At 39.8% G+C, this 26,126-nt stretch overlaps 1 protein-coding gene across 2 annotated transcripts; it reads left to right on the forward strand.

Annotated features, from left to right (window-relative positions):
* Positions 1–11,759: 11,759 nt before the first annotated feature.
* On the forward strand, positions 11,760–24,045 carry acp1 (acid phosphatase 1). 2 transcript variants are annotated; one of them, XM_026945048.3, is made up of 6 exons: positions 11,760–11,832; positions 13,650–13,723; positions 14,362–14,475; positions 18,452–18,513; positions 20,675–20,780; positions 23,780–24,045. In XM_026945048.3, exons 1-6 carry the CDS (start codon positions 11,790–11,792, stop codon positions 23,855–23,857), a joined length of 477 nt encoding a protein of 158 aa, XP_026800849.1. In that variant the 5' UTR covers positions 11,760–11,789; the 3' UTR covers positions 23,858–24,045. The 2 variants fall into 2 exon arrangements, with proteins under 2 accessions (XP_026800849.1, XP_026800847.1); XM_026945046.3 differs by lacking the exon at positions 14,362–14,475 and adding an exon at positions 14,529–14,642.
* Positions 24,046–26,126: the final 2,081 nt, after the last annotated feature.

A 26,126-nucleotide genomic window follows, 5' to 3' on the forward strand; every position in this document is an offset into this window, starting at 1 on the left:
AACACTTATTTACTCCCTCCTTCTGTCTCTGCCACTGATTCTCTGTCTCTTCCTTGTCTCCTGTCTTTCTGTTCTTCCCCTTTCTCTCTGTCATCTTCCATCTTTGTCCCTGTCTCTGTCCCTGCCTTTCTCTGTCTCTTTCTGTCTTTCTTTTCTTCCCCTTTCTCTCTGTCGTCTTCCATCTTTGTCCCTGTCTCTGTCTTTGTTTTTCTCTGTCTCCTTCTGTCTTTCTTTTCTTCCCCTTTCTCTCTGTCATCTTCCATCTTTGTCCCTGTCTCTGTCCCTGCCTTTCTCTGTCTTTGCCTTTCTCTGTCTCTTTCTGTCTTTCTTTTCTTCCCCTTTCTCTCTGTCATCTTCCATCTTTGTCCCTGTCTCTGTCTTTGTTTTTCTCTGTCTCCTTCTGTCTTTCTTTTCTTCCCCTTTCTCTCTGTCATCTTCCATCTTTGTCCCTGTCTCTGTCCCTGCCTTTCTCTGTCTCCTTCTGTCTTTCTTTTCTTCCCCTTTCTCTCTGTCATCTTCCATCTTTGTCCCTGTCTCTGTCCCTGCCTTTCTCTGTCTTTGCCTTTCTCTGTCTCTTTCTGTCTTTCTTTTCTTCCCCTTTCTCTCTGTCATCTTCCATCTTTGTCCCTGTCTCTGTCTTTGTTTTTCTCTGTCTCCTTCTGTCTTTCTTTTCTTCCCCTTTCTCTCTGTCATCTTCCATCTTTGTCCCTGTCTCTGTCCCTGCCTTTCTCTGTCTCTTTCTGTTTTTCTTTTCTTCCCCTTTCACTCTGTCGTCTTCCATCTTTGTCCCTGTCTCTGTCTTTGTTTTTCTCTGTCTCCTTCTGTCTTTCTTTTCTTCTCCTTTCTCTCTGTCATCTTTCATCTTTGTCCCTGTCTCTGTCCCTGCCTTTCTCTGTCCTTGCCCTTCTCTGTCTCCTTCTGTCTTTCTTTTCTTCCCCTTTCTCTCTGTCATCTTCCATCTTTGTCCCTGTCTCTGTCCCTGCCTTTCTCTGTCTTTGCCTTTCTCTGTCTCCTTCTGTCTTTCTTTTCTTCCCCTTTCTCTCTGTCGTCTTCCATCTTTGTCCCTGTCTCTGTCTCTGCTTTTGTGTTTCTCTGTCTCTGGGTGCATCTCAATCAGCTCCATAGTTCAGTAGTCAGGGCTCTGATCAGGGAGTCGGCCATTTTAAGGGCTGTCTCAATCACAAAATCCTTCCAGTGCAGTGGAATGTTTGCTCCCTAAAAAAATTCCCACAATGCACTGCAAAAACCAGGGAGCATCGATGCTCATTATGTTCCCTTACTGGAAATAACGCCATGTTTTCTGAAGCCTCTCACCTTGAAAAAAAATGGTGGACGAACTCTCAGCCAACTTCGTCTGCATATGTACTGTAAGTGCCTTGTTATCGTTGTTGTAACTCTCAAATGATTACTTACATCAGCGATTTTAACTTTATTCGATGTTCTATATACGATTTGTTCTATATACGAAGTGTTTAATCATTTTACAAAATCCACTAGCTAGCCTACGATCCTGCTTGAAGTACATTGATTATTATTGATCAATTATCAATTATTAATTTGTTAACATCTTTGATTGTGTTTTGCGAATCATGAATTTATTCTTCCTGTGTTCTTTTTCTATTTGTTTTAATTTTGACTGTCTGAACTGGATGGGTTTAACTCGTGTTTCTCTGCTAAAGGGTCACTCTCTGGGTGTCCTGCTCTGTGTATATCTGTCTCTCTCTGTCCCTGTTTCTCTCTCTCTCTGTTCCTGTCTCCCCTGCCCCTGTCTCTCTGCCCCTGTCAATTCAATTCAATTCAATTCAGTTCAATTGAGCTTTATTGGAATGACTGTGTTGTACCACAATGTGCCTGCCCCTGTCTCTCTCTTTGCCCCTGTATCCCTCTGTCCCTCTCTCTCTCTCTCTCTCCGTCTCTGTTCCTGTCTCCCCTGCCCCTGTCTCTCTCTCTGTTCCTGTTTCCCCTGCCCTTGTTTGTCTCTGCCCTGTCTCTCTCTGTTCCTATTTCTCTCTCTCTCCATCTCTGTCCCTGTCTCCCCTGCCCGTCTGTCTCTGCCGTCTCTCTCTGTCCCTGTTTCTCTCTCTCTCTGTTCCTGTCTCCCCTGCCCCTGTCTCTCTGCCCCTGTCAATTCAATTCAATTCAATTCAATTCAATTGAGCTTTATTGGAATGACTGTGTTGTACCACAATGTTGCCAAAGCATCAATTATTACACATTTAGTATATTTTAAAACATTTAAAACATTACCAGAAAATCATATATTGGCACATATACAGACAAGAAAAGAAAACATTGCAAACAAATGACAACGAAAGAGAACAATGGCAAAGAAGTGGAACATGTAAATGAAAGTAGCCGTTTCAATAGAACTACACTGTATGATATGAAGAGTCAGCCTCTCCGCCTCATATAGTGACAGGAAGACACATACTGAGCTGTGTACAGTCTGTCTTCTCTCCCAGAAGATAGGAGAGTTTGTCTAGATTACCTATCTGAAGAAATTCAGGTAGAATTTGCCCTTTGAGTGTAAAGTATGTGTTTAATGGCTGTGTATTTGCTGCAGTCAGTGAGGAAGTGCAGCTTGTCCTCCACGACTCCTTCAGTGCACTGTGAGCACAGTCTGTCCTCTCTGGGCCGCCCGCTGTGCCTGTGTTAGCCGTCTCCACAGCCGGACTCTGCTCACTGCTCTTCTTTGCTGGTAATCTTTAATGTTAATAAGTTATGGTAATGAGTTAATAAGGTGTAATGAGTTTTAATTCTGTGGAAATAGATTAATTTGTTAACATCTTTGATTGTGTTTTGCCAATCACAAATTTATTCTTCCTGTGTTCTTTTTCTATTTGTTTTAATTTTGACTGTCTGAACTGGATGGGTTTAACTCGTGTTTCTCTGCTAAAGGGTCACTCTCTGGGTGTCCTGCTCTGTGTATATCTGTCTCTCTCTCTGTCCCTGTCTTTCTTTGTCTCTGTCCCTGTCTCCCCTGCTCCTGTCTCTGTAACTTTCTTTCTCTGTTTCTGTTCCTATCTCTCTCTGCCTCTGTCCCTGTCTTGCTCTGTCCCTGTCTTTGTCCATGTGTCTCATTGCCTCTGTCTTTATCTCTGTTGCTGTCTCTCTCTGTCCCTGTCTCTCTGTGCTTGTTTCTGTCCCTCACTCTCTCTCTGTCCCTCTCTCTCTCTCTCTCTCTCTCTCTCTGTGCTTGTCTCTGTCCTTGTCTTTCTCTCTGTGCTTGTCTCTGTCCTTCTCTCTGTGCTTGTCTTTGTCCCTGATTCTCTGTCTTTATATACCTTTGTAAGACAGCATAGAGAAGAGAAATGATGTTCTAGTATAATAATTATAATTATATAATTATAATAATTATATAATTATATTATAATATTATAATTATAATAATATATTATAATAATGATTAAGAAATGAATTTTCTATAAAAATGTTGCACCTATAGCCAATAATATACAGAAAAGCTGAATTAAAAGGGCCAGCAGAGGGCAGTATCTTAGTAGTGACTGTGTGTGTGTTTGTGTGTGTGTGTGTGTGTGTGTGTGTTTATATCTTGATGTCCCCCTAAGGATAGGGCTATCTGACAGTCTTCCTTATGGCTGGTTCCCATGAGGAAAACTGCAGCTTTTATTAAAGGAGGCAAAATGTTTCATTTTCATTACTGAGGTCAAGGTTAGTGTTAGGTTGAGGTGTATTAATTAATACTCCTCAACCTAACACTTAATTAATTAACTGCATCAATAATTATGCCAATGGAAGGTCCTCACAAGGATAGTAAGACAAACATGTGTGTGTGCATGTCCATGCTTGTTGCAGGTACAGGAGTGTATTCTAATATGAGGTTAAACCTTTGTATAAGTGCCTTGTTTTCATGACGCAAAACATAATTGCCGCTCGCTCTGAGTACCTCGGGAGCATTTGAAGATAAGTATCTTTCTCTAACATGTCTCTTTTATCACCTGAAGTGATTCCCTCCCACAAACACGGCTTTGATCATCATTCATTCAAAGATTGCGCTAATCATATTCATCAGAGAGGATGACTCAGGCGTGTGACCTGTACCGGAGTGGGTGCTGGATTATGTAAAACCTCACAGGACTGGCAGGGCTGGATGTATGGCTTGTGCAGGTCAAACGCAGCATGATATGACATTTAGCCGTGGTGAGTTTATCAATGTCCCACTTAGCGTTATCAGTGGAGAGTGCACTTATCAGTGGGGAGTAAATCAGAAGGCCTGTTTGCAGTCTTACACCTCCTTTCTCAAACTCCCTAAGCTTCCAATCTCCTTCTTGGGAAAAAAAATTCAGACTCTGTTTAGCAATAAAGAAACAAAAAGAGATCCTTAATATTACACTGTTTTTCATGCGAAATATGAATTCTATTCATTCACATCACAACTTTTGCATCTTTACATCTTTTTTCTGGATGATCGCATTACATTACTGTTTGTTTGAAGTTTTTTTCCTACCCTGCTAGGCGAGAATTCCTACAAGGTGGATTTTGTGTTGTATAGCACGCATACACAACATGACACTCCAGAGAGCTGGAGCAAATCTCAGCAGAAGAGGGAAAATTACTTATCATAGCATTTCACCTCACCATTGCCCCCCGGTGCCCCTATAGTCAAAAAAACACAGTGAAAGTGCCCTCTAGGGTGCTCCTATGGTAGATAAAACCTGATAAAATGACTTTAGGGTGCCCTTACATTGGACATAACATGATGATGTGCTCTAATGGCTGCCCTTCAAATGAAATTAAAAAAAAAAAAAAAAAAAAAAAAAAACTTAAACAAAACATGATGAAATGCCCTCTAGGGTGCTGCTACGTGAAAGAAAACTTGATGAAGTGCCCAAGTGCACACTTAGGTGCTCCTAGGTGCAGGAAAACATGATAAAGTGCCCTCTAGGGTGCCTTTCCAGTGGAGAAAATGAGATGTAGTGCCCTAAAGACTCCATATAAATGATACAAAGTGCCCTCTAGGTGTTCCTACATGTGAGAAAATGTGTCTTGGTATCTCTATAGTAGAATAAAACATGCATTAATGTGTCCTTTTTCAGTTTGCACCCGTGCCCTCAGACAGCCTGGTGGCATGGTGGTGCAGCAGGTAGCATTGCTGCCTCATAGCTCCAGGGTCCCAGGTTCTATCCTGAGTTTTGCATGTTGTCCCCTTGTCCCCGTCAGTTTTCTCCGGGTTCTCCAGTTTCCTCCACCTCCCAAATACATGCCAGTAGGAGCGGTAGGAGGATTGGCTATGCTAAATTGCCCCTAGGTATGTGTGTGCATGGTGCAGTAGAATGGCGTACCTTACAGGGTGTATTCCCAACTTACACCCAACATTCCTGGGACCCTGCCCAGGATAAAGCACTTACTGACGATTAATGAATGAACAATGTACTACTGATACACTCTACGCAAACACTATTTAGAAGGTTCAGTGACAAACTTGATTTTATGGGAATAAATATGGACTGAATATAGATACAGTTCTATGCAAAGGTTTGGACAGTGGAAAACTGTGTGCTGGAAGTGCTTTAATATCTTTTTATAACCTTCTTCTTTTCTGTAGGCACCAAAACAAATTCATTTTCAGATCCTCAGTTTAGGCTTAGAGGAGCCCATGGTTGTTGAGTGCTAGCACAAGGTTTAGCACAAGAGTCAGAGAATGTACTACCCTCTGGAATTGTTATTCCTAATGACAAATCTTGACATGAGAAACAAGTCCTAATGAGTCAATTACAGCCTAATGAGTTAATTGAGATATGAGAGGAAGGGTGTCCAAACTTTTGCACATGCATGCCACAATTACTATTTTCTTTCTATTTTGAAGTTCATCAAATATTAAGTAAATGTGTAATAATATTTGCAGAAAAATGTCATTTAAAAAATAGTTTGCTGCAGAAGTTGTGTTTACTTCTTTTCACTTCAATCAGCAAAATGTGTAATTTGGCCAAGGGGTGTCCAAACTTTTGCATACAACTGGACATTACTATTACTACTACTACTACTACTACTACTAAGTTGTTTATTATTATTATTATTATTATTATTATTATAAGAAATAAACATTATAAGACTTCCTTTTGGCATTTTATTTTAAAGGGGGCTTTTTGTTTAAACAAGGGAGATATTAATATTACAAGAAAAAGATAAAACGCATGATGAATTAATGATTAATATAATAAATCTGAAAATATCAGTAATAAATCAGTTTCCAGCTGTGTTTTAAAGCTGATAACAGCGGGTGAATAATGACTATCTGAGCACAGAGTGTTCCAGATCTGATAAAACCAGGCCGATGCGTCTCCACTTTTCTTCTGGTGAAATGTTAGATCTGATAAGGAAAATATTCTCTGGATGTAATGCAGTACACTGAGTCTCAGATTCAGCACTGCTGCTGAATAAATTGAAATTTAAACATGAAATTGTCCTTCAGAGTCTGTATTATTGGACAATATTATTATAAGAACGAATGTCACACCAGTCACTCCACAATCTCAAATCATATCTGATATGCACTGGTTCCCATCACCGCTAGTCAGCTGATTAGATAGCTGTGGATCAGATGTGTTAGAGCAGGAAATAGACTAAATACTTTCTTTTATTAGACATCACTTAGAGACATCAATTTAATGCAAATTCATGATTGCAAAATGCTGAAGACTTCTTGTCAGTTGTCACATTAACAAAACTTGCATATAGATATGTGTTTAGCTATCAGTCAATTTTACGACATGGCAAACATGCCTTTTCAAAAATTTCTCACTCCTCCTGAAGAAGGAAAAGTCAAGCTATCTAGCAAATACAGGCTAATAAAAAACTAATTGATAGTCTATAAAATGTGACACTATTTACTATTTATATACCACAACCAGCTAACCTTGCCAGCTAGCAAAATATCATATCAACTTAGCTAATATGCTAGTTAGCTGCATTAACATTACTGCAACGATTTTGAGTTAGCTAGCATTAACATTCTAACCATCAAAGTAAATATGACAACTGTTAACGTTGCATTGGTTTATAAGATCTGTTTGAGGAACAGGAAACCTGATCAAGGATGTGAAGTCACGCCTTTGTAACATGAGCTAGTTACCAAGAATTAGCAAGCTCACTATGTTTACCCCAATGACTGGTTTACCCTTTTCCTATCTAACAAGCTTGAGAAAGCCGCACTAATAAAAGCATAACCAACATCAACTTTAACATACTTTGAGTCGTTTACTTCTTCCCTTGTTCTCTTTCTTTTCTCTGCTCCAGATAGATAAGATTTTCTTGACATTTTTGAACCAAAAATGGTAAATGACATGGGGTGACGAGGAATTGCACGAACCGTCACTATACCAGTGCGCAGGTCAGCATCTAGCTAGCTTGAGCACCGTTATGTGATGTATTCAGTGACTCAATACATTAATGTTATGTACTTCAGCAATTAAGATACCTAGAAGGTAAGGTATATCATGTGTTTTTATAATCATTTCTGCATCAGTAACTAGGTGATGATTAAATCACAATATGATCAATATGTAACACGATACACTGAAGGAACAAAGATGCCACACAGGGCCTTTCTGACCACACGGGGCCCTAGGAGGTCACCTATATGGCCCTAATGGAGAGGCTGGCCCTGCATACACCTTATTGCCTTATACAGAATTATGAAATTTTACCCTTAACAACACTATCTCAGGTGACAAATGACGTTGGCCCTCTGTATGGCCCAACATTGGCAAAGAAACGCTTTTCATAACAGAGTGCTGACCCAAAGTTGATTTGTTATTTGGATCCAAATATGAAGTGTTTGAACAAAGTTGGTCCACTGTTGGCAAAGTGCATTTAAAGGTGGCTACAAGTCTGCTGGCCCTGCAATCAAATCATTGGACCAGTGTTGGAATTAAAGAGGTTGAAAAGGCTGAAAATCTGGTGGCCCAGTGGCGGCCCAACGTCAGGTGTTTTCTCTGTGGTAAACATAGTGATATTTATTGCACAAGCTATACTGAAGATATTTTACACACAATAAAAAAAGCTATTTATGATGGATTTTTTTTGTTATATCATCCACATAAAGTACATACAGAATTCCACAGTATGTGGAATTCAGCATACATGATCAGTGTATGGTTTCAAAAATCTTTTCATTACAACTTGTACTTGCAGAACATTAACACAGAATAGTGGTGATATAGATCCAGCAACACAACACCGAACACGAAGAGAGGCATGAGATACAACTAGATTGTATAATCCACAGCTTATAACCTATAATATCTGGAAAACATAAATACAGTCCAAAAAATACTGTGCAATATAGTGCTGATGTGAATAGTACCACTGCTAGACACACTGCTAGACACACTCCTAGACGTTCTTATTTGTAAATTTCACTGGTTTAAAATAAGCAAGCATACGCCCTAAATCCACTGTTATTGTGGTTGTCAGGTATGAGTAATGTGACAGAACAGAGTGCAGTGTCCTTAACAAATGCACTTTCTGTTGACTAAAATCCAGTAGGTACCTCTTCATTGTGACACGTATGCGATACAAAACAAAAACTAAAACTTGATGACATCATAAAAGCCCACCATCCAACTCAAATAATGTAACTGTTGGCAAATTGTTATGGAATACACCTTGAATGGGATGTCTTCACAGGGCACTATGCACACACACACACACACACACACACACACACACACACACATTCACACATTCGTTCACACTTAGAGGCGATTTTAGAGTAGCCAGTTCACCTACTGGCATGCGGGAGGAAACAGGAAACCCAGGAAGACATGGGGAGAACATGCGGACACTAACAAGCTCAGGATCGAATTGTGCATCGTATACTTTATCCTTTATCTTATTGGGATTTATGTGGACATGTGTAATAGGAGAAATTCCTTGCACAAATTGTACTTGTTGAATAAATATTCTGATTTGGGTTCTGATTCGGATCTATCCACGGTTGTGTAAAATGCCTTGAAATGCTATGCACGTCTAAATACACAATAACACACAGAATATGGCTACAGGTTTAAAGCTACAATATAAGTATAATAATTCAGTCACAATCAATCAGTTTGACCTCTTAAATTCATAAAGAGGTCAGAAAAGGCAGAGTAGTGAGAGAGATGACAGTGAAATCAGATTAAAGCCCTATTTCAAAGTTAAACATTGAGGACGAAGAGCATGAAGCAAACAAACAGAGAGGCCCAGAGCTAGTCAGCTGACACCATCACTCTGTAGGCTTTTATTCACAACACAATTTCAAACTATGAGTCATTTTATAGGGCTCTTTCCTTTCTGAACTAAGCAGTGTTTATTCATCTGTTCTGAACTTGAACCGTAATCATGTCGAGAAAGAATGCACGTTGTTTAACTCCGAACTGAAAGAGTACGGGAAAGATTTGTGAAAATATGCCGGCGTTAATGATTTCAAAACATGTTATAGCATAATTCATTGGTACTTTTGTAGAAAGCATTTACTGTATATAAACACTATGCACATATTTCTTCAAGTAAAGTGAACTTATTTGTGTACAGTGAGTGATTGGTGTGTGTGTATGTGTGTGTGTGTGTGTGTATGTGTGTGTATGTGTGGGTGGGTGGGGTGGGGGGGAGGTTAATGGGTGAAATTGTACAGTATGTGTGTAGTGAAAAAATAAACTTAAGCTGGTTTCATAACAACTAAGAATGAAAGGTTTAGCAGTTCAGGCAGCAAACTTTATTTCAAATTAGAGAATCATAGAAAACAGAGCCATCTCAAAGACCAAATAAATCTGCTGATCTCCAGTAAAACTCACATTTTTTAAGAAGCTTAGTTTGCCAAAATTATAAATCCCACAAATACGAACACCTGAAATAGGTGTTTTTAAATAGGTAACATCATGTTGTGAAGGATCCCTTTTTTAAACTGACAAGGTGCTGGTTTAGGGACCCTCAAACCTTTTCAACCTTTTCAAGAATATAACATTGATTACGCACATATAATTCATTTTAATAAAAAAAAAAAAGAAAAAAAAAAGCCACAGCCGCCAGTGATTAAGACTCAATCGGTCACTTATATGCTTTGAGTGTTTCGCCTCAGTTGTAAATTGCTTTGAATGAAAGCATTTACGCCAAATAACCGAATGTAAAAGACCTTTGAGAGACAGAACTGAAGTACAATAACCGACATTTGAGCATGGAACTCGAGCGATTAAAACAGGGGACTACGACAGGATCCAAAAGACATGATCCAGCATCTGAATCTGATCTGAATGCTAAACTTTGTGATTTTTATATGCCATCATATATTAAAAATAAGTAAGTAAATAAGTAAATGGACGGTGGCATGGTGGAATAGCAGGTAGCGTTGCCGTCTCAGAACTACAGGGTGACCGATTTGATCCTGAGCTCGGGTTACTGACGGTGTGAAGTCTCAGATATTTTCTCTATCTCTGCATGGGTTTTCCTCCAGGGGTCCCATTTTCCTACCACCTCAAAAAACATGCATGTAGATGGCTTGTCTACTCTTAATTGCACCTAGGTGTGAATGAGTGTGTGTGTGCATGGTGCCCTGTGATGGACTACTGTCACATCTAGGGTGCTTCCTGGATTCCCACCTCAGGCCCAGTGTTCCCAGGATAGGCTCCGGATCCACCACAGCCCTGGCCAGGATAAAGCTCTTACTGAAGATGAATGATTAAATTACCTAATCTAAATAAATCTATTAATATTTATTTTATAAATATTTTATCATATTTAAAGATTTGTCTGCATTAATTAGATCAAAATAAGGCCTAACTGTTTATTTTGGATCACATCTATGCAACATTCATTCATTTATCTTCAGTAAGCACTTTATCCTGGTTAGGGCTGGGGTGGATCCGGAGCTTGTGCCGGGAACACTGGGCGTATTTTTTATTTGTCTAATGATTTCAACAACAGCCATGGTCGTAACACAAAAATCCAGATCTATATCGAAATCCGTAATGATTAATCTAGATGCGATCAATGGCAAAACTCCCTAAGACAACATAATAAAGAAGCTTTGAGAGGAACCAGACTCAAAATCAAACCATTCCTCTTCTGGGTGACTTCGGATAGTATGATACAGAAGAAGGGCAAACAATGCCGAATGTGGTGAAGATGTACAGGTTATGAATATGTGAATAAGACAAGACTGCAACAGGTTATAATGATTTCTGTGCAGTGTATGTCTCTCAGGTATTTAAGTGAGATTATCCACAACAGAAGGAAAGCTGAATCATAAAGTGATTCACGTGCTTCAGTGATTAAGTGATTCAGTGATTAATAGCTTCACGGTTCGAAAGAAATAAAATGTAGCTGGAAGCTCTGGGATCAGCCATGATGCTTGCAGACTACAATAAAAATGTGGGCTTATTTGTATATTACAAGCTTCTGTGATGTCAGTATTACAAGGTCAATTTTGCAATAATGCATACACTGAGGGACCTAATCAAGTTGCAGGGATTGTAAATGTGTTATGGATTAGGAGAACAAAATATCATCTGGAGAAACTTTTCTCCATTTGACTTTCATTTGTAGGACTGGAAGTGGGCCAGCAGTCAGTTAAATAAAAGCCAACCATTATATTACTACTACTACTCAATGCTTTGGGATGATTTCTCTCTTGAATATTCTCTTTTCTTTTTGTTGTATTGCACTTTTATAGTGTACCTTTTGTACGATGTGTAGCCTGCTTCATGGATTGTGTACCTGTTCCGTGCCTGTTATAAAAAAATATTTCGATTTTTCCTCAGGCAGATGTTGGGGCAGCTACTGAAACAAACATGGCCGCCGCCGGAGGGAAGTCGGTTTTGTTCGTCTGTCTGGGTAAGAACTCTTAAATAAATGTTCAGTAGCATTCAGACGTGTTGTATACATGTGTTAAATTCGGGATGATAGTAGCGGTTTGATAAAAAATGAAAACAAAGCCAGAACAATGGCTCTGAGAGAGGTTTAATTCATTAAATGACATTTGAGCTAGCTCCTTCCTGTTTACTTGTCATAGCGGGCTCATGTACCTGATACTGACCGACTGGTTTTATTTATTTATTAATTTATTTATTTATTTAGGCTACTGTTGATTTAGTCGAATTATTATTTTTTTTTGTCTACATGAAAGTTTTTTTTTCTTTACGTATAACTAATTAAGTTACTTATAAACTGGTCAAAAAGTACGGAATGACGCAATGCTGTGCCATGGCGCAAGACGTCGTTTAACGCAACGCTGTTGAATTCTCGAATCTGATTGGTCAGAAGGTGTGCATTATTTTTGAATAACAGCACGGCTCGGAAAGTAGTTCCGGCTGTAACACGAATGATAGGTTAATACCAATGCGCTCGTTCTAAAAATGTTACTGTTTCTATGGTAACAGAGCTTACACAGGGACTACACGGAAGTACCACACCAAAGTGCATTATGTTTTCACATAATATATTATAACAGGGTTTTCCAAACTCTTTTAGTCAGCTGAACCCCTTCGACCTGAATTCTTTGTCTTAAGTACACCGTGGGTGCTAACATTAAGTGAACTTTGTAATAAATGGCAAAAATTTTTAGTTAAAGTGTTTTCAGTTCTTGGAAATGTATTAACATCATTACTCATGTTTGTATTTTTTATCACTCAGTAACTGCTTTATCCTGATCAGGGTCATGATGGATCCGGAGTGAGGCGAGAATACACCCTGGATGGGATAACAGTTCATTACAGGGCACCATGTACACACACGCACGCACACACACACACACACACACACACACACACACACACACATTCGCACATGGCGCAGTTTATCTTAGCCAATCCATGCACTAGCATGTTTTTGGGAGGTCGGAGGAAACCGGAGAACCCGGAGGAAACCCACCTGGATATGAGGAGAACATGTGAAACTCCACACAGACCATAACCCGAGCTCAGGATCGAACCCTGGAGCTTTGAAGCAGCAGCATTGCCTGCTACGCCACGGTGCCACCCTTGTGTTTTTATTATCATTACAATTTTAACTATGACATTTCTATCACACTTCGTCAAACCCCGGGTTGCATTTAAGTCAGAATGTTGGTGGTACACTGGTAGAGCAGGAAGCGTTGAAATCTCACAGTTCCTGAGCTCGGGTTCCTGTCTGTGTGAGGTTTCTCATGTTCTCCTGTATTCACATGGGTTTCCTTCCATCTTCCAAAAAAAAACATGCATGAAGGAGGATTGGCTGTGCTAAACATTGTCCCTGGGTGTGAATGAGTGTGTGAAGTGGTGTGTGTTTGATAGACTGGTGTCCTCTCCAGGGTGTATTCGCGCCTCACGAGCAGTGCTCCTGGGATAGACCCCGGATCCATCACAACCCTGACAAGGATAAAGCGCTTACTGAAGATGAATGAATGATAAACGTCTTAAGTGTCAGTCTACTAATCATTATAAATTTACACATAATTTTGCTTTGCGTTCTACAAATCTGAGGCGCAGTGAAAGAGCTAGTGTTATCGCTGACGCTAAATTATTACGATTATTAATAATGCCAGCTCACTTTCTCAAGCTGTGACATTCATGTAGGTATGTGTTTAATAGATTTCCATCAGTGTGCTATAATAATTTGAACGCAGGTAACATCCAAGTGTTCTAAAGACGGTTTTAAATGATTTTGTTTTATAGGGAACATCTGTAGGTCTCCGATCGCCGAGGCCGTCTTCAGGAAGATGGCCACAGAAAGTGGAGTGGTGGACAAGGTGAAAGACGCTGCACATCATATTTCTGATACATAAGATGGAGGAAATGTTATACACGTGTAGCTAGGAGTGGTGATACTCTTCACTATTTACACTGTATATGAACTATTCGTTAATGAAGTGTGCAATGAGATCCACTTTAGCCCAGTGATGTACAGAAACGGCTGAAAGTAAGATTTGTGGATGCTGAAGGACGCAGAGCCAGATGTTCTTAGCTGTTTCCTGTTTTCAGACATAATTAGGATGCATTCTACATGAAAAACCCTGCGTCTTATGTACAAAACTGGCGTACGATCCTAAACATGTAATTAAACACCATTTCTCTAAGTGTTTATACAGAAATGTGTGTTCTAAACAGTCAGCTGAGTCTCACGTAGAGCATTTGTGCTTTTGCTCCACATCTGGACGCCGATGGTCTGAATGAAAATGAGTGAACGTGACGATAAGTGCATCTTCCCTATAAGAATTGAAATTTTGTCCAGCAGTGTGTGATGTGACGATGGTCATGTCAGGACATTGTGTAATGTGATATGATGCCTGTACTCCTGTCTTTTCTCCTGCTTTATGTTTTTGTGTGTGCGTGTGTGTGTGTGTGTGTGTGTGTGTGTGTGTGTGTGTGTGTGTGTGTGTGTGTGTAGTGGAGGATAGACAGCGCGGCCACCTCCACCTATGAGATCGGGAACCCTCCTGACTATCGAGGTGCAGCCTGCATGAAGAAGCATGGCGTGCCCATGCGCCACGTGGCGCGTCAGGTACGGTGGGCATGAACGTAGCGCTAGTTCCATTCTGTGTGTGTGTGTTGCAGTGGGTTATAGATTCCGGTGCCACGTCAGACTGGAACATAGGCAGCGCTCCGGATGACCGTAGTGTTGCCTGCCTCAAGAAACACGGCATTGATACAGATCACAGGGCACGACAGGTACCTGCACCATGTGTGTGTGTGTGTGTTTGTGTGTGTGTGTGTACATGATTGTTGTTCTTTTACATTACACTAGCAAGAGCTTGCACTCCAAAGAAAAAAAAAAAAGAAATAGAGTTGAATGCAAAAGTTTGTGCCCCCATGGTTACTGTGTGAAAAACGGACAATGTTTTATACAATTTATCAACAGACATAAGTGTTTTAATGAAGGTAGCATATGATGTGAGAGGTAGGTGTGTGTGTGTGTGTGTGTGTTTGCTCAGTACTTGAGCTGATTAACCCTCACTCCTCCCAGCAACCAAACCAAAGGGCCAACAAACTCTCACTCTAATACAAACTAACATTCAAATAATTCTTCTTTTTCTTCTTCTTATTGTGTGTGTGTGTGTGTGTGTGTGTGTGTGTGTTGTAAGTTAAAGGGTAGACATTGAAAAGTCATTGAAAATTATTTATGTTGTATTCAGAAAGACAGAAAGAGGGATGCAAATGTTTAAACTGATATCGTTCTAATTTTTCGCTTCTTAACACGCAATGTTTTACCTGTTTTGTTTTTCCTTTTTGCAAAATATTGCACTCCTGTAAGACAGCGATATCCTGTAGGACATGAAATGTGAACGTGCACAGCGCAAATCAATTTCAGTTGACTAAACTTTCATCACTGCATGACAGAATAGCTCAGAACAGCTAGATTTATACCGAGGCATCAGAATCACATGAACCATGAACCCAGTTCGTGACAGCTCTGTTTAATCATTACATAATTAAATAAAAAAACATATCAATCATTTATAATATAAATCATAACTATCATAAATCAAGTAAATAATTCATGTAGCCAATGACAAAAATATTTTATTAGGGATGAGAATATTTTCAAAATTCAAAATATTTTAAAAGTATTTTTAAATATATTTATATATTTTTTTAAATATAATTTTTCTTTTATTTTCAATGTTTGAAATACACTTTATAATTTTTAGAGAGAATATTTTTTCAAATCTAAAAACAAAACAATAGTGACAGTTTTGCAGTTTCATATTTCTAAAATAATTTCTCTTAATATCTAATTTAACGTAGCGTATTGGAGCTTGTGTCCATTACCACCACAGTGAATATTAGCTAATAGCAGATTGCCTCTTTTCTCCCTAAATCCTCTCTGACGTCTCCACTAGCTCTGTCCTCTCACCCCTGACCCCTCTCCATCCATCCTTTGTGCTTCAGCCATTGTTGATTTCTCCAGTGGACTTCCTCTGGAAATGTTTAGAGCTTGTTATCTTGGATTTTGACTGACCTTAATGAATCCGTTTGGGTCATGTATGTTCTGACAAGTTCAAAAAAAAAAAAAAAAAACCCAATGAAAAACAAAAGCATGAACTAAACACTGACCCTCAACAGTTACAACTCATACACTGATGGAGCTGGGTTTAATTCTCCAGTAGCCTCCAAATACAACACAGTGAGCTTGCACAAGGCTGTGATTTTTTTTTTTTTTTTTCTTCTTTTCATGTGCATCAAAAGGAAAACTCGCAGGCCATCCGAGATCCCCCGCTTTGAACAATAGCAGGGATGTCAGAACAAATTTCACTGTTTGCGAAAGGTTTGAATTTTCGTAATGCACAAAAATCCACATCTGATCTCATTTTTTTCCGTATCATTTTTGAAATTTTGTATTAAAAAAAAAGAAAGAAAACAAAGTGAGTATCTTAAACTTGATATTACATTCAAGTAGCTAGATTTTCTTTTTTTCTTTTCTTTTCTTTTTCTTTTTTTTCCTTTTTTCTTTTTTCCTCCCTCTGGCCGAATTTCAAACATGTTCAACTGGGCAGATGGTCCCTACATAAGTTCTACAATAGGGCCTTTTGCACCGCGGGAACCTTTTCATAGTACCTGAACTAATTGTGGAACTACCCACTTTTTGGCGTTTTCGCACCTCCGGAACTGGGTGTGATTTTAATACCGGACTGCCTTTTTCGAGAACCAAATTAGCTCCTACTCCGGAGCAGGGTCTAACCAGCACAACTGGTACTATCCGTGACGTAAGTAGACATTGATTGGCCAAACCTGTACGAAAACGCCCTCACCCGCCATGATTGAAAACGTACTTATTTCGCAAGTAGAACGGCGATAGATGGACGCGAGACACAACAAAAACACAGCTCCGATCACAGCATCCTCCATCCTCTGGTTGTTTACATTGTTCTTCTTTGTTTCCGTTGTTGGAACGCCGCTCACAAATGACGTCGCTGTCGACCAGCTTACGTCACTTCCTAGTGCCCACTGTCGGTGCGAATGCAACCCTTTAAACGGTACTGGGAAATAGTTCGCGCGAAATCACCCAGTACTTTAGTTCTGTAAATTTAGTTCTGGAACTAAAGCGGTGCGAAATGCCCTAATGCAGCTATGTTCTCCCCTATGTAGTGAGCATATATAGTGAATAGGAAGCCATTTGAGATTCCTCTTCCCTGTGCGTTATAGTGATTTAATTACCCTCTGAAAATTCCCTTAAACTTCCCTTTTCTTGTTCCCCAGCAAAAAGAAAACATTCCCGTGACACAAAAATGAACAATGTTGTCTCCTTGTGACGTGCTCTGCTTTACCATTTTCACTTGTGGTTGATGTGATAAGACCACACAGTGTAGCTTTACTGCTTTTGTTCACTCTGTCTGTGACTGTATAAAATTCCTGCCTCATTAACATTGAAATGCATTCCTATATTAAATCTTTCACATGAATTCAAATTCAAATCTAATTTCGAAAGCCCCGAACTGGAGTTGCTTTGGCTCTGTGGGTCTGAAGCCGCACCTTCTCTTATCTCTTTTAAGACTAATTGGTGATGTTGAAGAAGGATGACTGAAAGGAATGAAATGTGACTGATCCCTGCTGAAGAGCTTTGTAGGAGTTTTCTGGTGTCTTATTCAATCTCCAAGAGGTCGCTCGAAGGGCACAGTGATGTCCAATACACCTTGTGAACACAGAGTGACTGTTATAAAAGAATCACGGATGCAAAAAAAAAGAAGGCACTGGATAAATATTAACTAGCAGAGTAACTTATGTAGAGCTTCTTAAATAATTTTACAGCCAGGAACTTCTTTGAGTGTAAGAAAACTTTTACAGACCCTGTTGTGATTGCAGCATTCGTAGATATTGGACTATATGCAAATACGTACCATAATATGTATTTATTGGAGTCGTGTTATTTTAAACCATCGAACCCAAACCACTAACACTGTAGTACCATCATCAGGGGTCTTATATCATTTAAACAGCACTTTATTAAAATTTCAGTTAAATTCAGTCTGACATTGTTTGTTACTGAGATTTATAATAAACCCATTCGACTCAGGTACTTATGCTCTTTTAGATACTGATGCCCCTTTCTGTGTTGTGTTTTCTCTTTCCCAGTGTTCATTTCGCCGCTGTCCGCTCTTCTTTGGTCGTTTTGCAGTAGAATGAAAAATTCGCTATCACCCCTTGCTCCGCTGTCTTGCAAAAATAATGTCCTGTCTTGCTCAACCCATGCACAAACACGTTTAAGAGTACACGTGTGGCCACAGATGTGCTTTGATCTGCATCTGCGAAGGATTACTCCTCTCGCTCAAGACACATCCACTTGTAGCTCTCCCTCCTTGTCTAAAGACTGTTGGAGCGCAGCCAGTGTATACGAGCTTCAGAAATTCTGAGAAACGCCCGAAGATCGCTCTGTCAGAGAGAGAACGACCTTTTTAGGTCACTGCATGTCAGTGAAAGTGAAATGCTGCATGTTTACTCCTCTCTCATTCTGTTGCTCTCTGTTTTTTTCTTTCCGTTAGGTGACGAAGGAGGATTTTGCGACGTTTGAATACATTCTGTGCATGGACGAGAGCAATCTGAGGTATGTTCACAGGATCTTTTTAAAAGGCTTGTCCCGATTTGTAGAAGTAGCACGTTCTGTATGAAATGGTTTCAGAAGTGTAGTAAATATCCAGCGCCCATCTGAGGGAGCGTGGAATGCGCATTACGGGTTGCTGTTCTAAGAGCGGCTCTTAGCGGAGGTCTCCCGAATGGAACCGAAGCTGCTGTGGATCTGTGAGAATAAAGTGCCCGACTCCCGTCTTCATCTCTCCTCTTAAGACTAATTGGTGAAAGGAATTGAATGTGACTGATTCCGGTCTTAGAGCTTTGTAGTGGAGCTTTGGATCATCTCATCCAAGCTCCGAGAGGTCACACAGAGGCCGTGGAAATGTCCCATACACCGAGTGTACACTCCAGTTGTCGAGTCTCCAATCATGGTGAAATGTCCCGATAAACCTTTAATCAATATCACACAATATTTACAACATGGTATTGTTACTTTATCATGTACTCCTAAAATGCCATCACTACTCCTACAGCTTTTTCTTGGGCAGCATTTTCACACTCTCTGTATAAAGGTTGTCCCAACTTAACCTCATCTTTATTTGTGCCCAGTTTAAACAGATCACTGAGACAAGTGTGTCATTTTAAGAGACAATGAAGCGCTAAAAACTAGAACAAACAGAATAACATTAGACAGTGAAACACATAAAGATTAAAACACTTGGGGACATGCTGTTATAGGAAAATAATCAACAGGTAGTGTGATATACAGGTAGCCCCTGTATGTACAGGTAGGACGTTAATCAGTGGCCTTAGTGACGTTAATCGTGGCATGGCTGTCGTGCCAGATGGGCTGGTTTGAGTATTTCAGAAACTGCTGATCTGGGATTTTCACAGGCAACACTCTCTAGAGTTTACAAAGAATGGTGCACAAACAAACAAAAAAAAATCCAGTGAGTGGCAGTTCAGTGGCGGAAACCCCTTGTTGATAAGAGAGATCAGAGGAGAATGGCCAGACTCATTTGAGTTGCTAGGAAGACTATGTTAACTCAAATAACCACAACGGTGGTGAGCAGAAAAGCAATCTCCCGCACAATACATTGAACCATGAGGCGGATAAGAGACAACAGGCTCACTCTCGCTGGACCGTTGATCACCGCCTGGTATTTTCCCAATCTTGAACTGTCCAATTTCAGTGCGATTGGTCTGTGATTAGTCAGTGTCGTTATGATTGACAGAGATGGGGGAAGACTGTCTCTTCTACCCAGAGCACGAGGCTAGTTATTCTCTCTGGAACTCCTGTTCTCCCAACAATGGGGCAGAATTTGAAAGAGCCATGCCACTCAGGCGTTTTGTTTAACATCATCATAAACCATATAAAAAGCATAGCAGTGTGTAGATTTTTTTTTCCTCACTAATGGACCAGTTTGGGATGGATAATGCCCGAATCACATGTCCCAGTCCCAGTCCATGTGCTCCTGCTTAAGCAGCTTACCGAGTTCCTCGGATTTTTGCGTAGACGAGACTTTTCTCCTTCACCCCTCTTTTTGATGCTTGGCTCTGAGATGTTTTAAGTTATTTCCCCAAAGGATTTTTTTTGGTCACTGACCAACTGGTGATGTCAAAACATGCTAAGATTTACTACAGACTTGAACTTCTTGTCTTAGAGCTTGGAGATGAACCCGCACCACACCCATCGTCCATCTTGTGTGATGATCAGTGGGTCTACAATGCTGGCTGATGAGAGACTTTCCTTCTGTCCTTTACCTTAACCTTGTGTGTCCTTGGGAGGACGAAAATTGGGCCTGGGAGATTCAGGAAAGGAATGAGATTAGAGCATACAGTATATACTACACTGTATATGAGCACTTGCTAGAGCCGTTGTGTCTCTTCAGAAACAGATAGTGACGTCTTTTGTCACACAATTTTGAGTTACGAGGTTAACAAGATACAACTTTGGGTTTAGTGTTATGCAAACTACATTTCTAAATCATCACACACTCGGCTTAAAAGACAATGCTCGGCTCAGTAATGCCATTTGTACGTAACCGGCTTCATAAAATAGCCTAAATAAACATGCATTATACTCTGTGTTTGGATTGGATTTTAACTTCTTTGGATAAATGTAAATGCTACATGATAAAGCTTGCTGTTTGTCTCGTGTGTGAATGAATTTAATCGTTTGTGTTTTGTTGCAGAGATCTGAACAAGAAAGCGAACAGCGTAAAGAACTGCAAAGCCAAAATCGAGCTGCTCGGCTCATACGATCCTAAAGAACAGCTGGTTATTCAAGACCCCTACTATGTAAGCCTACACACACACACACACACACACACACACACACACACACACACACACACACACACACACACGTGGTACACACGTGCACACATGCCATCATTTGGCATACACAAAGACTGGGTATTTTATTAGGACCACCTGTACACCTGCTTATTTACGCAATTATCCAATCAGCCAATCATGTGGCAGCAGGACAGTGTATAAAATCATTCAGATACAGATCAAGAGCTTCAGCTTCAACTGAACCTGAGCAGTTTAAGATTGGAAAAAGACCTGGTGGTGTGGAACCACATGTGGTCATCTGCTCTTGCAGCCCATCCACTTCAAGGTTCAGCATACTGTGTGTTCTGAGATGCTTTTCTGCTCACCACGGTTGTAAAGAGTGGTTATTGTAGCCTTCCTGTCAGTTCGAACCAGTCTGGCCATTCTGATCTGACCTCAGAGTCAAAGCCTGAAGGTCGAAGCCATGAGATCACTTTTTTTTTTTTCCCCCATTCTGATATTTGATGTGAACATACTAACTAACTACCTGAAGCTCTTAACCTCTATCATGATGATTAGATTAGATTGCACAACTGCATGAATGTGCAAGAGTGCAGATGTTCCTATTAAAGTGGCCAGCGAATGTAGATATTACAAGTAAGTAGCTGCAGCCCCAGTGGGCCTCTCTTGTCTGTACTAAAAGCATTACAACATCAAGTTCATCAAGATGTAGTTCTGAGCTCATCAGTGGTAAAGCTTATTCCAGCTCAAGGTGTATTTATTACAGAGAAGCTGATTCACTCTCCCACAAGGATCCTTACCATGGCCCAGAATTCCCCTCTTCACTTTGTAGAGTGTGTGTCTTCCTGACAGTGTCTCGCTTTACCCTCAGCAAGTGATCTTCAGAGTGAAATAAATTGATCTTTTCAGGAACATGGAAAGAAGTGCAATAATAACACGAGTAAAAACGTAATTTGTCCAGTCCACGTTACTATACTTTTTGCTTTGGTTCATTGTGTGTTTGATAAATGTGTTTTGTGTGTCTTTCTGACCTGGAAAGTGTAAATTTAATGCTTAAATAGAGCACTGAGACTCATAAAAGAGACTGATTAGGTGAGTTAAATGAATATGCAGAAAGCAGGGAGTCCAGAACTAACACACGAGGAAAAATGGATCCCAGGAGAGGTGAGGGCTTTTCTAAAATCTCCTCAGCGAACATGAAAGAAAGAAAAATGGAGGGAAGACCGTTAGAAGCAGACTCGAGGTAGAAAGTAAACACACACTACTGCAAATTGACCTTTTGTAGTCTGACTATTGTGTCCAGGCCATTATTTTTTTTTTTATTCCTAGTAGCCTCAGGAGGATAGTGGGCTCTTTTTCAACAACCAGAGAAAGAAAATCCCTACTCAGTATTTACTGTCGCAAAACAAGTTTTAATTTGAGGTATATATTTAAACAATATGTTCGTCTCAACGCTGCATCTATAGCGCATGCTAGCTGTCCTGAATCCCACCGCCTGCTGCACCACACACATCAGCTTTACTAGTCAGATTGACTCAGGAACACACAGTAGTGTGGAAAACAACTGAGTCTTATAATTCTCCTGCTAGCATCCCGGAGATAAACATGTCAAGAAAAAATAAAGACGTTGACCAGACTTATATGTGCGATGTGAAGGAAAACACCACGTTGGCCAACGACTTGTCGACATGTCTTTGTGCTAACACAGAGAAAAGCTTGATAGCTATTTATAACCGAGTCTCATAACAGGCTCCGGCATTTTTACTTTTCCTCCACAAAGCCTTAAGTGGTGATGTAATAAAAAAATCAGAAGATTAGTGAAGACGCGGGCAAATGTCACTGCACTGTGATGGAAGATTACAACCTTGTTGTTTTTTTTAAGCGCTTGATTTTGATGAATTGTTCACAGTACAAACACGGACATAAACTAACAACCTGAAATCAAAACAAACTTTTTTTTCTTTGTCTTTAACAGCACTGTGCTTGGATTTGATTCTGACTCGTGCGTCACTTTGGATGGAAGCATCTGCCAAAGAATTTTTTTTAAAAAATGCCTTTTCACTAAGGGACACACTGCAATTGAGATTTTGTTAGTTTTCTGTATATTCTCTGCTAGTCAGTACAAAAGATAATGGGATGTCTAACAAAAACAATTCAGAACAGGGTGATGATTAACCACTCACCCTTACAATAACATGGCAGAGTTAATTCCTCTCCGCTCAGCCTTTATGGTGAGAAGCCCTCAGGATGCAAGTGGCAAACAGCCATTGTTATAGCTCTGCTATTGTTAGGTCTCAGAACAGGTTTGTGAAGGTAAATCGGCATCGAACCCTGTTTCGTGCAGCGAGAAAGCAGTAGCGCAATGTATGAATTTTCCCAGACGTGTTAGTTAACAGGCTAAAGGTCCTGGAGCGACATATTATACATGACCTGCAACCTGGAAAAAACAAAAGGTAAATTGTTGCAAAATGAAGTGACGGCAAAGTGATGAAGTGAAAGAGCTTACATGGCGTTCTAGAAATTCAGCATTTTTTTTAATAGTGTGACACTTTTGTGTGTGAAATGTGGACAATGTGGCTTCAAATGGACTATGTAGAAGGATGAATGCAATAACTCACAATTAGTTCATCATTCGTTGAGATATCTTCAGTAAGCGCTTGGTCAGGGTTATAGCGGATCCTGAGCCGATGCCAGGAAAGCCGTGTGTGTGAAGCAGGAACCTGGATGGCACCAGACACACACACACACACTCACTCGCACACTTATTCACACCTAGGGGCAATTTGTAGTCGCCAATCCACCTTTTCCACTCACTGGCATGTTTTTGGGAGGTGGGAGGAAACCGGAGAACCCAGAGGAAACGCTCGTGGACATGGAGAGAATGTGTGAAATGCCACACAGAGAGAAAAACTGTGAAGACGTGTTGTGAGGAATGTACGCGATGCCTTTCCAGACCACACACACAACCCACGATTTCTTCTTTTTGTTTTTTGTTGCAGGGAAGCGAGCGGGACTTTGAGGTGGTGTACGAGCAGTGTGTACGGTGCTGCGAAGTCTTCCTGCAGAGAAACTCCTAACACACACACACACACACACAGGCACCCATATAGCCATTTTATCCTGTCATATGTGTGATGAGTGTTATAGTATGAATAACTGATTGCACTAATGGGTTTTGCCTACACACATACACACACACGTACATATATATATCTGCTGTGTGAGATGGATGTCTTAATTGGAAGATAAAGTTTATTTGAACGTGGTTTGTGTACTCATTCTAAGAATCTGCTTTCAACATGCTGACCTCTTCATCTGAAGAGAAGAAAAAAAAAACAATAAACCAGATAAGAGGACGTAAATAATCTCAGCATATGAGTCGCTTCAATCGATGTGGAATTCACATGATTAATAACATGCTCCGACGGGTTCTGCACTCCAGACTAAATTTAAATCTCTCGTTCTCCTTCCCTCCCTCCCTTCCTCCTCTTTCCAGAGCCGTTATGGATTCGTCTCCGTAATAACAAACATCGATTGTTCACATTTCCGCCTCAGGCGATTGCGGCTGAGCTTTCGCCGTTTAATCGGAAGGAGAATGGGCAGGAACTGGTGTAAATCAGATCTGCACTGGAAAAAGGAAGGATAGATGGTAGAGGGCTTAATTGCTTTCTTCTTTCATCTCCTGTGCTTTTTCACTTTCTCTTTTCTCCTCACTTCTGTGCGTTACAGTTTTCGAGATATTTCTGCGCAAATTCAGTGTACAAGTTACGCAGACTCCCTGAAACATTTTCTGTTCTAAGCTTTTACACATGCAGTGTGTTCCACTTATCTGTTAGAAAAAGAAAAGTTAAATCTAGAACCCTTAACGGTTCTTCAGTTTGTCTGTCAGGGGAAAGGTTAAAGATTGTACGTAGAAACCCTACAACAGAGCGTTTCCCAAGTCTTACCCCTTAACTAGTCATAGAACCCTCAAAGTCTTTTAAATCTAGGAGTGTATCTGAACATCCTGTTTACACCCTTCTTTTTTCCTTGTTTAGAAAGAACTCGTAAGGAATCTTTTTTTCTTCTAATAATAGATTATTACAGTACAGTCTACATTCTTACAAAGTGAAAAGGTTAACTCTAGAATCTGTACGAGTTATTCTGTCATTCTTCTTTTTTAAAATACATTTCCTTTTTTTTTTTTTAAACTAGATTAGGAAGAACCTTTTAAGGAACTTTTTTCTTCTGACAGTGTACTCAGAACTGTTTATATCAGTTGTCGTTTGTGACACACACACACACTTATTTCATGTGAGACGTTTTCATATAAAATGGTTTCATATGAAATGGTTAAATATAGAACAATCGTAGAGTATAGAAGAATAAATGTTATTCTGTCATCCTTCTGGGGAAACCTTTAAAGGTTCTATGTAGAACCCTGCAACCTCATAGAAAGCTAAAAAAAAAACTTAACTACTAACAAGAACCCTTGAAGGTTTTCTTTTTCTTTTTTTTTTGATAATTGTAGACAGTAGCTGAATATCCTGTTTAAACACCTGTTGATTTTTTCATTGTTCAGGAAGAACCCTAAAGGAACCTTTTCTTCTAATAGCATACACAGAAATGCTTTTATATCAGTTATCAAAAATGAAAACATTTTACACATTTTGGACAATTTTACACTTGAAAGTTCACTTGAGAACCCAACATATACAATAAAAATCTATACTATTAGAAAGAAGAGATTAAAGAACCCTAAAGTGGTATTTGGTCTTCCCTCTAGGGAATCCCTAAAAGGTTCTATGCAGAACCCTACCACTGCATGTTTCCCAAGAAGAACCCCTTTAGCAAGTTTAACTTTCCAAAGAACTCCTTGAGGAACGCTTGTAGGGTTTGTTGTTTTAATCTAACAGAAATCTGAGAGTTTACCTGAATATCCAGTTTACACATGAGCTCTATTGTTCATTGGAAGAACCCTTAAGGAACCTTTTCTTTTAGTTGTGTAACAAACCTGTTTTTATATCAGTTATCGAAAGGGAAAACGTTTTACTCATTTTTTGACCTGTACACTTATTATTCAAAAATACATTACAAAAGGTTTCCCTTGACAAATCTTCATATAAAAGTAAAATCTACACTCTTAGAAAGAAAATGATGAATCTAGAACCCTGTCTTCCTTCTGCAGAAACCATTAACTATTCTATGTAGAACGCTACAACAGAGCATTTCTATATTAGAGAGAGTTCCAAGCAGAAAGCTAAGGACCTTCAACTATTCTTAATTTTCTTTTTTTTTTTTTTAATCCAAGACTGTGTCTGAATATCATGTACATAGACACACACACACACACCTGTTCGTTTTTAA

This window comes from Pangasianodon hypophthalmus, chromosome 16 (assembly GCF_027358585.1).
Source record: "Pangasianodon hypophthalmus isolate fPanHyp1 chromosome 16, fPanHyp1.pri, whole genome shotgun sequence".
Taxonomy (NCBI): domain Eukaryota; kingdom Metazoa; phylum Chordata; class Actinopteri; order Siluriformes; family Pangasiidae; genus Pangasianodon; species Pangasianodon hypophthalmus.

Excerpts from the sequence above, each read along its gene's own strand:
- acp1 (XM_026945048.3), top strand. The coding sequence starts at position 11,790 with ATGGCCGCCGCCGGAGGGAAGTCGGTTTTGTTCGTCTGTCTGG. Across the intron at positions 13,724-14,361 it reads AAAGTGGAGTGGTGGACAAG|TGGAGGATAGACAGCGCGGC; the intron begins GTGAAAGACGCT and ends GTGTGTGTGTAG. Across the intron at positions 18,514-20,674 it reads ATGGACGAGAGCAATCTGAG|AGATCTGAACAAGAAAGCGA; the intron begins GTATGTTCACAG and ends GTTTTGTTGCAG.